The sequence below is a fragment of the Aspergillus novofumigatus genome, assembly GCF_002847465.1.
Source record: "Aspergillus novofumigatus IBT 16806 chromosome Unknown P174scaffold_10, whole genome shotgun sequence".
In the NCBI taxonomy this organism is placed as follows: domain Eukaryota; kingdom Fungi; phylum Ascomycota; class Eurotiomycetes; order Eurotiales; family Aspergillaceae; genus Aspergillus; species Aspergillus novofumigatus.
Window position 1 is genome coordinate 856,077 of NW_020194283.1, and position 15,154 is coordinate 871,230.

The window sequence follows — 15,154 nt, forward strand, 5'->3', positions numbered from 1 at the left end:
GAAAATACCAATATGTAAGCGGAATACAGTTTCATTTTGTCTTTATTCGTCTTGCCTCCGGAATATGCAGCGAAGCCTGAAAACCGGAACGTTCTAGCACCCGGGTCGAGCTGATGTCGGCCAGCATCTATGCATGATTATACCAAGGGCAAAGGAATAAAGCAACTAACTCCGCATGCTTTCCGTATCATGACGACTTTGAAACGGCTTTATGGTGAATGACTCTAAAAATACCGATCTGTATCTGTGGTTGGTGTGTCGTGCATTGATTGGACTACAATATATAAGACGGTAGCAATCTCTGGCTTGGATTATCCCTCCTTGCCACCACGTGTAAACAAAACCACTGCACCTTCTGTTGTGAAAATTTCAATCCACCGACAGCTATTTGAATTTCTCTCTACACCACCCTGATAACAAGAACCTTTTCCTGACCATGGCTCCAAACTTATTACAAATCATGCCAGAAATGACCATCGTATCTACTGCATATCTGAAAATAGGACTTGTACGAAAAACCCCCGCTTACACCCAACCACAGAAAAGCCTAATCAGATTAGTATCTTACCCTTTCGCAGTGGCCTGGTCATATGGAGGCTGCTTTTTCATCCTTTGGCTGGATTCCCAGGCCCCAAGCTCTATGCAGCCTCTTATCTCCCGTTCGTCATTCAAAACCAGCTTAAGGGCAAATTTGTCAAAGACATCCTCAAGATTCTTGAGAAATATGGACCGATCGTTGTATCTCTCCTGATCGACTTTCCATCGATGGTTCTATCGGATGGCCGGAAGTACTCGCTCGTGGCCCGCATCAACCGGAACTTGACAAGGTACCACAATCTTACGGCTCCGGCGACAGAATCGGGATGCTTCCAAGCCGCCTCGAGGGCCATCGGTGCCAGCGCCGAACATTGGCTCACGCTCTTTTCGGCCGCGGCCATGAATGACCAAGAGGAATAAATCAAACGTATGTCGACCTCCTTATTACAAGACTGGGGGAAGCTTGCGAAGCTGATCTTCCGGTCGACGTCACACGATGGTTCAACTATCTCAATTTCGATATAATTGGTGAACTAACGTTTGGTGATCCTTTTTATTCTCTAGTGAAGAGTTGTGATTACCATCCTTGGATTGCTAAGCTCTTCAGTAATCGTAGGGCCATCGCCACAATGCTTTTTTTCGATAATTACCCAATCCTAAGGGCTCTGATCCTTATTTTTGTAGCCAAGCACATTAGAAACAGAGCAGAGAGCGAGGAGCTGGCTCGAGTCAAGACGGCAAAAATATTGGCTCTTGGCACTGATGCGCGCAGAGACTTTTCCACACATATTCTTCGCCACGATAAAGATGGCACAGGAATGACCGAGGAAGAGAAGATTCCAAATGCATGGGCCCTGCTTGTCGCCGGGAGTGAGACAAGTGCGATGACATTGTCCGGGTTGATCTTCCAGTTGAGTCTCAATAGAGAAATATATGACATCCTCACGAGAGAAATTCGCGGAGCTTTCTCAGCCGAGGAGCAGATCAACGTCAAGTTCACGGCCAGCCTTCAGTTTTTACGCGCCTGCCTGGAGGAAACCCTACGTATCTACCCACCCCCGGGAGAAACTACACCGCGGTTATCTCCAGGAGACTTCGTGCACGGACATTGCGTCCCGAAAGGCGTATATCGATTTGCTTGGAGGCTAACCAAGTAGAGTTACGTGTCTTTATATCAATGGGCTACTCATCATTCTCCTCGGAACTTTATCGACCCCGATTCGTTCAATCCACAACGCTTTCTCCCTGCAGCGCATCCTCTATTCGAGACGCGGTATTCCAGCATAATAAAGCAGCATTCAAGCCGTTTTCTGCTGGGCCTCAGAACTGCATTAAAAAAGAACCTTGCCTACGCGGAACTTCACCTTGTTTTTGCTCGACTCCTTTGGAAATTTGATCGCTGAAGTACTGGAAGGGCAGGAGAACTGGCCGTCTACCCAACGAGTCTTCGTGCTCTGGGATAAGGGCCCTCTCATGACGAAATTGAAGCCACGATCGATGATCCAAGAGAGTTGACTGAATAATGTCATGTATTAAGGGGTTTCTATGCTGATAAGCGCTCACCTTGGACGCCCCTCTGTCCTCAGCGTGAGAAGGCAGGATTGAAGCAGGACCAACCTTAATATGTGCGAAGATGGTTTCATAGCATAGATCGGGCGATCAGTAGAGACCCGCAAGGAAGAACCGACTGATATTTGGAGAGGTCTGTGTAATAAACGCTAGTGGCAACTTGATGTTAACAGAGGAACTTTTACGACGGCTTCTGAGTTCATGAGTTGAGACCCGGATGGGCACCTGCAATGTCGGAAACTCTATACATTCCCGGAATACACAGCGCCAGATTTCGCCAAAGCACTGAGTCCATGAGTTCTTGGTCTTCTGCGATGGGGCGGTAGTAGAAGGTCAAGAACGGATGGCAGCACTGTGAAGGGCTCGAAAGTGTTGGAATGGAATCGATCCAAATCGTCCTGCCAGGAGAGTTGAGACGCCTCAGAAATGTTTGGATGTGTTGCTTGGCGTAGGGAGAGGAGTGCTCACCGTCCAAACAATCATAAGATCCGCGGACGCGTCTCAAGGACGGGAATTTACTATGGCAGAGGTATATGCAGTTTCTTAAATCAATAGATTCTATCTGACAGTATGTATCTGAAGTCATATGTCAGTTACACTTATCTTCTACTAAAAATTTGCGATTACATCCTGTGCCTCCAAGCATAGTCGTATCAACTTGCAGATTTCACCAAAAGTGGGTACGAGCGAGCCAGACTAGCTCTCTTTTGTACCTGGCAAAGAGCAGGCTCGCTAGATCAGTCTTGAGAGCCCGGACTGCACTGTGTATGGAAGCGATGCAACCGTACCATCTCAGAAGAGCTAATAGCTCCTATTACCTCCCATGGCCTGTTTCCCATCATTGATACTGATGCCGCAAGTGGATGGAAGCTGGCAGCTGATTACGAAGCATCCGCACTTACTTTGCTTATCCTAGTAATAGAATTATTTGTTGGTTGGTTTTTGAGAACCTGCTGCTCAAATCGACGGCAGATGATCAACCACAAGCCATCAATGGAACAATATTTTCCATCGATATTTGTCATAGTACGGATAATCGTGAATGTTCCGGGTACATTCCTCTCTTGTCGGAGCTTACCATAACCCGTGGCCCACTATTGGTGGTGGGTGTCCTCTGAACTAGCCTGAGACAGACCAGGTAGGTCCGTCGGACATGATCCGTTCAAGGTGGTATGGCGATAGATTACCAACTCCGCAGTTTCCACGCGGAGTTGGATGGTGGGGCGGAGACTAGTATCAAAGTGTCCGACTCCCCCAGCGGAGGAAATTAGGTTAGCCTGAAATCGAACTCCGCAAGCATTGACGCAAGATGGGTAAGGGTGGGATCCGACTACAGAAGGGTATTTGGCAAAGATGACCTAATTTAAAAGCCTGACACACCTTTTGCGTACTGGTGTATAGTCCAGCTATCGTCTTTGCTCACCACTCTCCTGTCAACTACAAGCCGACCTTGCTTTTGATCGTCATCCATTCAACCATGTCGAGCACTTGTCTGAGGTTCGACGGCCGCGTCGCTATCGTGACCGGCTCCGGTCGAGGTTTGGGGCGCGAATATGCTCTCCTGCTGGGCCGTGCTGGCGCTGCTGTGATTGTGAACAGCACTACCGCAGCAACAGCAGAGGCCACAGCCAAATCAATTATCGAGGCGGGCGGGAAGGCCGTCACCCATATTGGAAGCGTTGCAGACCGCGGAGTTGCAAATGCGCTAGTGAAAACTGCAGTCGATAATTTCGGACGCATTGATATCGTCATCAACAACGCCGGGAGCGCCCATGGTTCCGACTTTGATCGCATTTCAGACTCTCAGCTTTGGGACATGCTGGGCGTTCACTTGGGAGGATCTTGGAACGTCACGCAAGCAGCCTGGCCATACATGAAAAGCCAGAAGTTCGGTCGCGTTGTATTGATCACGTCTCCGATTATGTTTGGGAGCGCTCAGCAATCAGCCTACGGGGCGGCTAAGCTTGGCGTTCTGGGTCTGGCCAAGTGTATCGCGATTGAAGGAAAGGAGCACAACATTTTTGTGAACACTGTTGCTCCGATGGCTTTCACGCCCGGCTCAGCAACGACTGTTCAAGATGAGGGAACACGAAACTTTATGATGGAACACATGCCCGCCCACGAAGTCGCCCCTACAGTGGCGTGGTTGGTCCATGAGGATTCGAAGGTCAACGGCGAGGCTGTTGCCGCTGCTGGAAGGCTGGTCACGCGGATCTTCTTGGCCGAGACGAAGGGGTTCTTCGGCTCTGTGAACGATGACTGGACGATTGAAACCATAAGAAGTAACTGGGACAAGGTGGTGGATGAGAAAGATTACGCGGTCCATACTGATATAGCCCAGTTCGCGCCCAAGGTTTTCCAGCGACTTGCTGCAGGCCAATAGTTATCTCAGAGATCAGTTTGCCAAGGCGATGGTGGCATTGTGGTCAGTCATGGCGGACCATACATATTGAATTATATCATGTTTTCATGCTGCGTTCGCTTTGTTTTGTAAAATGACTTAGTTTTCAGCGTTGATCTGCGGCACGGGCGTTTGATATGCCGCTAGGTGGGCAGATAATATCCAGCATCATAATCAAGTGGCCTCGTTTGAGGACGTTCTCAGATGCCTTGGGAAACACGCAATCGGTAGGGTAGCCGTCAGGTAATCTGAATCCTAATCGCACTATATGCGCCCTTCGCAGTTGGCGGCTTTGGTGGTGGTCGATCGTCAAGGCCGGGTGGTCTGCAAAACGCTTAGTACTCTATTTCCCTTCCCCCCAAACCAACTTTATGATCCTTTCATTACTTAACAATTAAAACACTAAGGGAGTGTAGGAAACAGGGACCGGCCTAGTGAACTACAAGCACGCCCCGCCAACCGTACAACCAAAGGCTGATTAGAGATCAAGTCAAACGGTTATTTGTACGTTATATCCGGTCGATGCACCCTGTTCCTTGACACAGTCAATCTTGATTTAAAACCACCAGAAGCGGTGTGTCGAGCACCCTGGATAGTTGCACGTCTGGAATATCATACTCTGATTGTGCGGCGTGGCGTTTGTTACTCCTTTGCTCGTCCTTCGAGGTGGGACGATTATTGCTTGGGATAATGCGTCAGCTTCCATTACTGTCCTTCGAAACGGCACACTCATAGTGGCAGACGACCGTATCTCGGGTTTCTACCCGGCCGGGAATGAGCCTGACGATGCCAACTCTGTAACTGGTAGTGGCCCTTCTGCGGAAGTGGTTCGACGTCTCCGGCAAGATCATCACCCCTGGTTTCATCGACACACATCGTCATGGCTGGCAAACTGCCTTCCGTACTCTCGGCTCCAACACGCAACACGAGCTTCTAGTATCTAGAGCGATACGGCGAATTCCAGCGCGGAAGGAATCTTCACGCCAGAGGACGTTTACGAGAGTCAGCTCGTCGGCCTATACGAAGCACTCAATGCAGGTGTGACAACCATCCTTGATCATGTACATCACACCTGGTGTAATAAGACCTCGGAGGCCGGTCTGCGGGCTAGCATTGACAGCCGAGCTCGGGTCTTCTGGGCCTACAGCTTTCACAAACTTCAGAATGTACGCTTGATGAGCAGCTGGCCAACTTTAGGGACATTATCAACGCAGCCATATTTGACGGGACGCCTACGTCCCTCGGAATAGCGTACGACTCCCACTCTGGTAAGATCGAGCCTTTCATGCAGTTGACAAGGTATGTACTATGTGTTTATTATCATTCATCCGATAAGTAGGTCGTGAAAGGGCTAGGGACTCCAACATTTCGGTCATAACAACGCACTCTATGTCCGCGTTGTGGGACGGTATGGTAGTACTACACCAAGCCATGGAGCAACAACCGATGAGTGCTCGTAGTTCGGAACGCTCCTGAGACCATGGACAAGCTGGGTCTGCCCAACCTACCCATTTCAGTCATCTTTTCTCACAGAAAGTTCATTCCTCAGCCACAGTACGAATTGCTGCGGCACTATAACCAATAATGTCTATCTATCACTCCAGAGTCTGGGTTGCACTATGGACACTTGCACCCCACAGCCCATCTGATACTGGACCAAGCGGCTGTCGGGATAGATGCGCATTTCAACTATTCTACTGATATCCTCACGCAGGCTCGCATTTGGCTTCAGCGCGTCTGCTCCATCTTCTACGCCATATCCCTCGATGACTGGGAGATTCCGGCGAACAATCCAATGCCCGTCAACCAAGCGTTCCATCTAGCGACGCGTACCGGCGGCCTCGCCCTACGCAGGCCAGATCTTGGTGTCATCGATCATTGCGCAAAGGCAGACCTTGTTGTGTGGGACATGACCAGTCCTGGACTCCTCGGGTTGGGTTGCTCCTGTGACGCCGATTATATTGCACGGTAGCGTTGGGGACGTTGAACACGTCCTTGTCGATGGGCACTTTTGTCAAGTGAGATCGCAAATTGACTGCACCGGGCTATCAAGAATCTAAAAGCGGCTTTTTGAGAGCGCACGCAGGATCCAGGAGGTCATGATTAGCAAATCCCTACCGAAACCCCAGCTGGGGCAGACCTGGACGTCTGGAGCAAACTATAAAGTGCGGCGAGGGGACTGAATACAGCCATACGTGGCTGAGCGTCTAGTTATGCACAGCCTCGGGCAAGTATTTCGCGGCATCTAAGACCACAAATTGTCTCCGATTCGCTCGGTGCTTACTATGGGGGTGAGCCTCTGTAGCTGCCATCCATGGCCGCTTCATCGCCATTTCTCATATTCTTTTTCTTTGTTACTAAGTCCTTTAAGTCCTTTAATTAGTTTTATGGTAATCAAGTGTTTAAGCTAGTCTATTAAGCTAGTATGGGGGTAAAATCGGTAAGCATGCCGCGCTTTATAGAATGCATCTGCACGGCCTGACACACGGCCTGAGGACTTCTAACTGCCGCGCTAATGGGTCTGCCACCAGTAAGAGTATCAAACAATGCCTTTTCTCTTCGTCACTTGGAGGCAGCCCATGGCACCACGGTGCCGCTTATCGGAGTAGCTGAAGAGTCAATCTTGTCATCACTTCCCGGAGTCGGTGGCGACAATTCCCCATGCTTTGTTACCCTTTCAAAACATTACTGGAGGGTCGCTCAGCAACATGGCTTGTTACAGACGGATTGGAAGAATCTGGCCACCGCAAGTTCCGGTCGCTGAATAGCACTTCCGTTCGTATCCCGACACTTCAGAGCCAGCGATGCGGTTTCCCTCTGCACCTCAATAAGTGATCGAAACTGCATCGCCGGTACGAACAATCCAGGTCTCAACCTTCTCCAGTCCCCACATAAGGGTGAACAGATGCCGCGCAAATTCATCAACCTGGGCAGCGCGAACGCCGCGCTCGACTAATGTCTGACCACGGAGGCTATAGATGAATAGTGGGTCCGTATGACGTGCGATGGCCTCCCAACGTGCCGAAGACGGCGCGGCCCATAAATCCGTGTGAGTTGTGATGTGGACATCGCCTCCACACGTCTCAGACCATCCGCCCTTTAGACTGCCATAGACACCAGTGGCAATACTGCATAGTAGCCAGGTGCGGCGAATAGATTCGGAGAGAACAAAAGCTTGATACAATCTTGGAACAGGGTCGACATCCCTGGCGTTGGTATCTCCCGCTATCGAGGGAACGGTTAGCATGGGTGGAGCGAGGGTTGCATCATGGGTTGCAGACTGCCAAAGCTGGCTCGCCCAGTCACGCAGTATGTTGACGAGACTCTCGGCCCTGGCTCGGCGGTTTATAGAGGCTGAGAAGAGAGCAAGTAGCAGGTGAATCAAAAGAGACTGCGTGCGAACCAGGTGTTCCCGGGTGGTGATAAAACTGAAGCCCATGGGGCCGGCGGTATGTTGATATTCGAGCAGCTTTGAGACGAGGTCGGAGGATATTTGGTCAACAATATGCTCGTTTTCCGGTGATGTAACGGCCCAAATCGCGATTGCGGAGTAGGCATCTTGGAGACACTGCGGAAAGCCTGTCCCAGAATAGAGATGTCGGTGAATGAAGGGGTTGTGACCGTCGCGTACAAAGCGGAAGAGCCAGTCCTCCAGGCCCCGGAGGAAGCTCGAGAACACCGAAGGTGGAGGTACCTTGTCTGGGGATGGTAGTGATGGACTACAGTCCAAGCCTGGGGTTGGAGAAACCAGCTCAAGTCTCCAAACGATGCGCTGAGTTGGCCGGCGGCAGCGGGATGACTGGAAAATGCGCCGTAGGATGGTGCCGATGATAATGATGAAATGCTGATGAGACTAGTAGCGAAGTCGGAGTCAAACAGTACGTTGTCTAATGGGACCTCCGCCTGAGGGATCGGACCGAACGTGTTATTCATGACTGGGGAAGTCCACGCGTCGCCGAACCCAACATCTGGGATGGCAGCGGCGCCGGTCATCCTAGCTTGTGGACACTCGGGACCGGATGCCGCCGGGTATGCACAGTCGACTCCTTTCTCAACGCAGCGGGAGCAGGATGGTTGGCGCTTGTCGCAACGCCGTTTAGCCTCGGCGCACGCGAAGCAGGACTTCTGTTTAGATCGCCGACCCATAATGAAGCTCTCAAAAGGTCGTGGCAAACATGCTGCCCGGGGAGGAGGGGGCAGAAATTCCTTGGATGGGCGGAAACTAGCGGGGTCCGATCGGTAAACTAGGGTCTAGGGGTTTGGGTGGCAATATACCCCTTTTTTGCCACCGTAAACAGATGGCCTCCTAACAACCCAAGGTAGCTTTCCTCGTATGGTCTCTTTATTTTCCACGGGGATCGGCAACCCTGTGGACTATAGAGTACAAAACTTGCGACCCGTGGACGGAAGTGTGCCACGTTTTTGCTTCAGCCCGACTTACTCCACAGTATGTCGATAAGGCCAGCTCGAGCCCTGCCAAGGTTCTCCTTACTTCATCCCTATTACACCCCTCACTCTTCCCTAAATATAGTTCTATAATCGCGCTACCTGGCCGCCTCTCCATGAGTCCTATCAACTTTTCTCCCTGAGAAGACTACATCGATGTCGATCGAATGGATGATGCAAAAGACAACAAATGGGGCCACGGCCAATCCAACATAGACTTCAATCAATCAATCAATCAATCAATCAATCAATCAATCAATCAATCAATATTCTATTAACCTGTTGGAGCCCGTCTACAGAGGCGACTAGCTATGCAGGCGCTTCGACAAATGAAGCAGGAATCTAGTATCCAAACGCCATAACCCACAAATGCAGACAAGACATAAGAAATTGGCGTATAGCCACATCTTAAGCAGAAACACAACTAAAGCAGCCCGCCACTAGGCTGCATGTCTCCCCTGCGCCATCTTGCGCACCAAATACCTATCCCACTCCAAAACATAGACTTCTTCGTTCGGGGGTAGAATCCAAAATCTGGGAGATAACAAACAACTGGCAGACGATCCCGCTCGGGTAGACAGCGTATACGCTAGCGCCGTCCCCAACGAAGCAGGTCTTGAGAAAACACCGGACCCTCTTGCTAGCCCTGAGCACAGTGATCGTACAGATGTGCACAGGGAAGCTAGGGCTCCGACACTCTATATCAACGCGGGGTGCCGAAACTGGAGGAAACCGCCCCTACGGCACGTCCTCCTCCTCTGCCCACTCCTCAGGAGCCTACGCGAACAATGTCGAAAACCTGTAGAAGGATCAGAAGGCGGGGGAACATGAAGATGATTCTGGAAATACCCAGGCTGGCAGCCTGGTCGGCCTAATTCATACCACAAACGGGGCTCCTTGGGTAATTCGGAGCCGTGCACCAGGAAATCGACGAGGGAGAGCACCTGAAGGCAGCCAGCATAAAGCTAAAGAAGGCCTTGGGCGAACGTCCAAGTGGTGCCAAGCCCTCAACTTACGCAAACATTAGTGATGTAAACTGGACGGGGTAGGACATCGAAGATGACTTTAAGAGTTTGCTCTATAGCAGTTAATTTGAGCATTGGATTCCTACGTATGAATCTATTTTGGCACCCATATCGTCGAGATCATACAATGAACCTCTTTTCTGATATGCCCTGCCGTACAGCAGAAGTCACATTGTCGGTATTAGCCTTGCTCGAGTGGGCACTGCTAGTAGTAGTGGACTTATCGGCTTTTGTACACCCGCATCCACCCGAATATCAATCCTTCGGGATAGTCGCTATTCTGGCATCAGAATAAAGCGCCAACGGTCAGAACTGTCCGCTGTTGGCCTGGTTATCATAACCGCGGCTGCTTTCCGACCATCAAATGCGGTTGTTTGCGCGTGATAGAATATCCCACTGGCACGCAGCTGTAGGCTTTTGTTAGGCACGCGGTTCTGCGGCGAGACGAGAGCCCGTCAAGCATCTGGAGCATGATGAAATCATTACTGCTCGCAGAGGTTGTAGAGACAACCCATGCCAGGAATTACGGTCTTTTCCAGTGCATGAGGCCATCAGAACCAAGTAGGCACCATGATAGTTAGACCTCAGCAAGAACCGAAAGGCGTCCGAATCACAAGTCAATATCTAGTCAATGGGGCATTGGTCAGTACCTGCTACGGAGTGTATAGCGATATACTACGCCATTAACCTGGTCTATTGGATAACGCGGAAGAAGCAAAGCCGCTCTAGCAAGGTCGCACAACCCCCAGCTATTCTTAGCAACAGCATTGTCAGTGCAGGAAGCAATTCGAAACTCGTCCAATAAGTAGGAAGCGCTTGGCACGGATAGTTTTTGCGAAGGAAAGATTCTATGAGTTAATAAACATATGAGGAGGGTCATCTGGACCGAATCGTCGGGATTGTTGAATTTTTTGGTGGTGTGGAGAGAGAGCCCTACTACACCTATGTAACATTTCTAGGTTATCTTGCACTAATCAAAATCGCCTGACTCCTCTGTTGAGCCTAAGCTTTTTGGTATTCTTGTTCTAAAAGTCAAGTTAGCAGGATGATATCAAAGCCGAGTTTATATGGCCGCCATTCGGGTTCTCTTCTCGGCTCATGGCTCCCTGTGAGGAATGCAGAGAATGTAACATCAGGTTCAGAATAAACTACTCGATGTTATTTATAACTACATCCAAATTATGGCTGGCAATCAGAAATTAAAGGACGAGTCAAGGCTCACAACAAATCCTGGCAAAGAGTGTCCGTCCGCACCCCCCCGCCCCCCTTTGCCGAAGGGAACCAGATGACCTGAATCTATCGCCGTTTTACTGGCGCCGTATGGGATCCTGAACAAGTATCCAGGCCGTATTAAGACAAAAGGAACACCCATGAGCTTCGCACAGTCCCTTAGAGGTTTCCCAGCTCCCGATCCCTGCAGGTACAAGGTCTTACAATCCTCGGGTTCATTCACCCGCCACCTAGCAAATCATTCCGATGGCCCGGTGGCAACTGTTTCACCCATTGTATGCGGTCGTAGCGGTCACAATGCTTATTCTTACATGCAATCATCAAGGGATTAAAGAGATGATTCCTTCTCACAAGTCTCATTTCTCGTCCATTGTTCCACGAACAGAACCAAGATGATGGGAGAAGACCGAAGCGATATTGACACAAAACGATGGATGCGGTCCATAGAATAGAACATTCTTTGTCGCTTTTCAACCTGTTCCATCACCAAATGCACAATCCTTTCTTCCCCAATCTGCTCAGGTTCTATGTACTGGTCAGCCTGGAAAGCCTGCCCCATGTGGCTCATGAACTTTGTCAGGAACCAACGGGATGAATATCCAGATATTGCACTCCTGTCAATAGACCTGCCACCGGGGTTTTTTTCCCCTTGGGTTCGAACTGAATATGCGCCGTGCAGCGCCCTCTGACAAGGCATTTGTGAGGTCTTCCCCGGTGGCTGGAACGCGGAGGCGAGAGTGAGCGTATATAAGAGGACAGGATACAGGCACAAAATCGGAATCTACATACAACACGACAAAAGACAGTACATTAATAAACACCAGCCCGCCTATAAAGCCAGCATCGCTGTCGGACCCCCTTGACAACATGCATGTTGAATGTGGCCAATGTCTGTGGAATAGCTAATGCGCCTCGTAAGGTATCTAGTGCACCTTCTCAATAACAGTTGCTAGGGGGAATTTCTAACATCGTAGTTGTTTCTAATGAAGTGTCCCAGCCGCCCTTTGGCCCCAAGAGACGACTACTAACCGTGCGTAGACCGAGTTCGGATAGAACGTAAGTCTGAAAGTGCGCCTGAGAACCGTGATGGGCACCCGTAATATCCGGGCCAGTGCTACCGGTACCCAGGGGGGTTAGCTATCGCACTATCTAGTGATAAGAAACAGGAAACCTAAGTGCTCCAGCATAGAGAAAGCATCGGAAACGCCCACCTTGCATTTTTTTTTCTTACGAGTGTTATTGGGATATGTACTCCCACCTGCGGGGAACAAAAACATACGGGTCTGGCCAGTCGTGTGCGTGTGGGTGGAGCGTAGGCAAGGGGCTTTTTCGGGCTGCTACTACGGAGAGAGAAGGCGCGCCATTCCCTAACGTGGAGCGGACCCTCTTCCTTATGGCCGCAAAGTCCGGGAATGGACCCACCGATAAGCCCACTTGATCATAAGCAACTTACTATGTTTGGGATCATCGTAGTTCATTGCCAAGCAAATGTCTGATCCATTAGCTGCCAAGGCCGCCTGAAAACCAGAAGAAAACTGATGTTTTGCTGGTTCTTCCGTTAACACGCACACAAGGTATGGAGCGGTAATCCATAGTCTAAGGAACGTTCTATGCTTACTGGTCCAAAGATGGCAAACATGCACTGAGCAACTGATGTGATGCGGTAATGCCGGATTCGTCTGCCGTGCGGACGCTGCGCAACTTATTCGTACAGCCAATGAGAATAAATTGTCAATTCAGATCGAGCATAATATACCTATAACACACTTGGCGTGAAGATACGCAGCCTCAATATACTGAATTCGGAAGGTTGTAAGCAATGGCAGTACAAAGTCCCATTATCCACCTGATTAACTATAAAACCAAAGGACTTGTCGACTGTAAACTTAACTCCATATAACCTCCATTTGCAAACTATCCTCCTGACCGACAGCCACATTAAAGCATCATGAAGATTGTTGGATACAGCATCGCTGCGCTCAGCGTAATGGCTGCTGCTTACAGTATGCCAGCAGCGGCACAGAATATGTCATACGGCGCAAACAACTTTTACCGCAGCGCCAATCTCACGCGTCACCCGATTACCTTTCGGGACCAGTACCAGTCGAACATCACGGGAAATTTGTTCATCCTCAACAATTACAACCGAAGTACCAAGTTACCAGCTATTGTTGTCGGCCACCCCATGGGTGCAGTGAAAGAACAAAGCGCAAACCTCTACGCCCAGAAATTGGCTGAACAGGGTTTCGTCACTGTTTCGTTCGACCTCCCATTTTGGGGCGGAAGCGAGGGTCAGCCACGCAATGGAGTGTCACCTGATCTTTATGCAGAGGCATTCAGTGCAGCGGTGGACTACCTTGGGACGCTGAAATTCATCAATCGCGAGAGGATTGGTGCTGTCGGTATCTGTGGCAGTGGGTCTTTTGTGATCAGCGCAGCAAAAATCGACTCGCGCTTAAAGGCTATTGCAACGGCAAGCATGTATAATCATGGCATTCTCACTCGCAATGGTCTGCGAAATTCGCAAAGCCTTGATCAGCGCAAAGAGCTTATTGCCGCTGCATCCCGGCAGCGTTGGGTTGAGGTTGATGGGGGTGAAATCAAGTACACAGCTGGTGCTCCAAATGGGGTCACACCAAATTCAACCTCTATCGATCGCGAATTCTATGATTTTTACCGCACACCACGCGGTGAGGTCACGCCTAAAGGGACAACACCAAACATCACGACACATCCAACGTTCTCAAGCAATGTGAAATTTATCAACTTTTATCCCTATGATGGTATTGAGGCGATCTCACCACGTCCATTGCTATTTATCTCAGGCGACCAGGCTCATTCACGTGAGTTTAGTGAGCATGCTTATTCGCGCGCCGCTGAACCGAAGGAATTGTACTGGGTGATAGGCGCTGGTCATGTTGATCTCTATGATCGTGTGGATCTTATCCCATTCCACAAACTCACCCAGTTCTTCCGGGAGAATCTTATCTAGAGGACAGCTGGATTAGACCTTTGTGGGGATTCCAATCTCGTTTTCCTGTTCTATTATATTGTTGCCCGTTGCGAGATGGTCGTGGTGTTTCAGGCTGGCCAGGTTCCGGCACATCCATTACCCCAAGGATCTGCCATCATGTATTTGCCCTTTCCACTTGCAAGGTTTCTTCAGAGTAGACGAAGGTTGGTAGCTCTCACTTGAAATATCTAATTCCATTAACTTCCATAGCGTCGGGTAGGTAAAGGCGAAAAAAGAAAAGGGAAAGCTTCGTTCGAGCGCCCAACGCAGCATAGTCCTTAGCGTAAATGAGAAAAGCAGATCCACTTGGAGTGCACAAACGGTGACAACATTGTGCAAGAGGAAGACTTTTGGCTCTGCATATCCTCCAAAGCTAAGAGGGTTAGTCAATAATTGAAATCGGCCAATAGGTAGCTAAAGTTTGCAAGTGTCCCAAACACATCAAGCATGACCTTGGTTACCTTCCAGAGAACAATGAGCGGGCTTTACCTTGCGGGCCTAAACGTCACGATGGGTCTGTGGGCCCATGCATGTAAGCAGATTCCCGAAGCGGCAAGCCCGCAGACGTAAACCGGAGATAAAGTAACCTGCGACCCAAGGGCCTTGTGATCATCAAAGACTTATCGCGGTCCAAAAATATCTATGTAGATCTATACCTTTCACGCAGCCTTCCTCTCTTCATCACTAGCCTTGGATATCAAGCTTGGTTACCTCGGGAACTTGAAACATCATCAAGACACGTAGGAACAATGTATTCCGACATGCCTGCTCGACTGAAAGAATCCGTTGAGAACTCCGAATGCGAATATCGACGGCTGGGCAACAGTGGCCTGAGGGTTTCTGTGCCTATTTTTGGCTGCATGAGTTTTGGCGACCCAAATTCAATGCCATGGACAATTGGTGAAGAGTAGGTAATGACATATATGATGTGGT

General features: G+C 49.8%; 6 protein-coding genes across 6 annotated transcripts; 5 read left to right on the top strand and 1 right to left on the bottom strand.

Moving 5' to 3' along the window:
* Nucleotides 1-436: 436 nt before the first annotated feature.
* Nucleotides 437-1,940, top strand: P174DRAFT_464585 (cytochrome P450; the record flags this gene model as incomplete). Its single annotated transcript, XM_024830407.1, has 5 exons — nucleotides 437-508; nucleotides 556-738; nucleotides 828-892; nucleotides 950-1,661; nucleotides 1,695-1,940. The coding sequence occupies 5 exons, from the start codon at nucleotides 437-439 to the stop codon at nucleotides 1,938-1,940; spliced, it is 1,278 nt and encodes a 425-aa protein (XP_024678060.1).
* A 1,566-nt stretch (nucleotides 1,941-3,506) lies between these two features.
* On the top strand, nucleotides 3,507-4,604 carry P174DRAFT_414449 (NAD(P)-binding protein). Its single transcript, XM_024824394.1, has one exon. It carries the CDS (start codon nucleotides 3,584-3,586, stop codon nucleotides 4,487-4,489), a length of 906 nt encoding a protein of 301 aa, XP_024678061.1. The 5' UTR covers nucleotides 3,507-3,583; the 3' UTR covers nucleotides 4,490-4,604.
* Nucleotides 4,605-5,387: 783 nt separating this feature from the next.
* Nucleotides 5,388-6,479, top strand: P174DRAFT_507736 (uncharacterized protein; the record flags this gene model as incomplete). The annotated part of the gene is made up of 5 exons (XM_024831400.1): nucleotides 5,388-5,443; nucleotides 5,472-5,545; nucleotides 5,671-5,806; nucleotides 5,857-5,915; nucleotides 6,112-6,479. The coding sequence occupies 5 exons, from the start codon at nucleotides 5,388-5,390 to the stop codon at nucleotides 6,477-6,479; spliced, it is 693 nt and encodes a 230-aa protein (XP_024678062.1).
* Nucleotides 6,480-6,871: 392 nt separating this feature from the next.
* Nucleotides 6,872-8,660, bottom strand: P174DRAFT_445980 (Zn(II)2Cys6 transcription factor domain-containing protein). Its single transcript, XM_024828465.1, has 2 exons — nucleotides 8,231-8,660; nucleotides 6,872-8,201 (listed from the first exon to the last, which is right to left on the bottom strand). Exons 1-2 carry the CDS (start codon nucleotides 8,651-8,653, stop codon nucleotides 7,332-7,334), a joined length of 1,293 nt encoding a protein of 430 aa, XP_024678063.1. The 5' UTR covers nucleotides 8,654-8,660; the 3' UTR covers nucleotides 6,872-7,331.
* Nucleotides 8,661-13,119: 4,459 nt separating this feature from the next.
* Nucleotides 13,120-14,396, top strand: P174DRAFT_445981 (alpha/beta hydrolase). The gene has a single exon (XM_024828466.1). It carries the CDS (start codon nucleotides 13,157-13,159, stop codon nucleotides 14,198-14,200), a length of 1,044 nt encoding a protein of 347 aa, XP_024678064.1. The 5' UTR covers nucleotides 13,120-13,156; the 3' UTR covers nucleotides 14,201-14,396.
* A 586-nt stretch (nucleotides 14,397-14,982) lies between these two features.
* P174DRAFT_378861 (uncharacterized protein) lies at nucleotides 14,983-15,132 on the top strand (the record flags this gene model as incomplete). The annotated part of the gene is made up of 1 exon (XM_024822868.1): nucleotides 14,983-15,132. One exon carries the CDS (start codon nucleotides 14,983-14,985, stop codon nucleotides 15,130-15,132), a length of 150 nt encoding a protein of 49 aa, XP_024678065.1.
* Nucleotides 15,133-15,154: the final 22 nt, after the last annotated feature.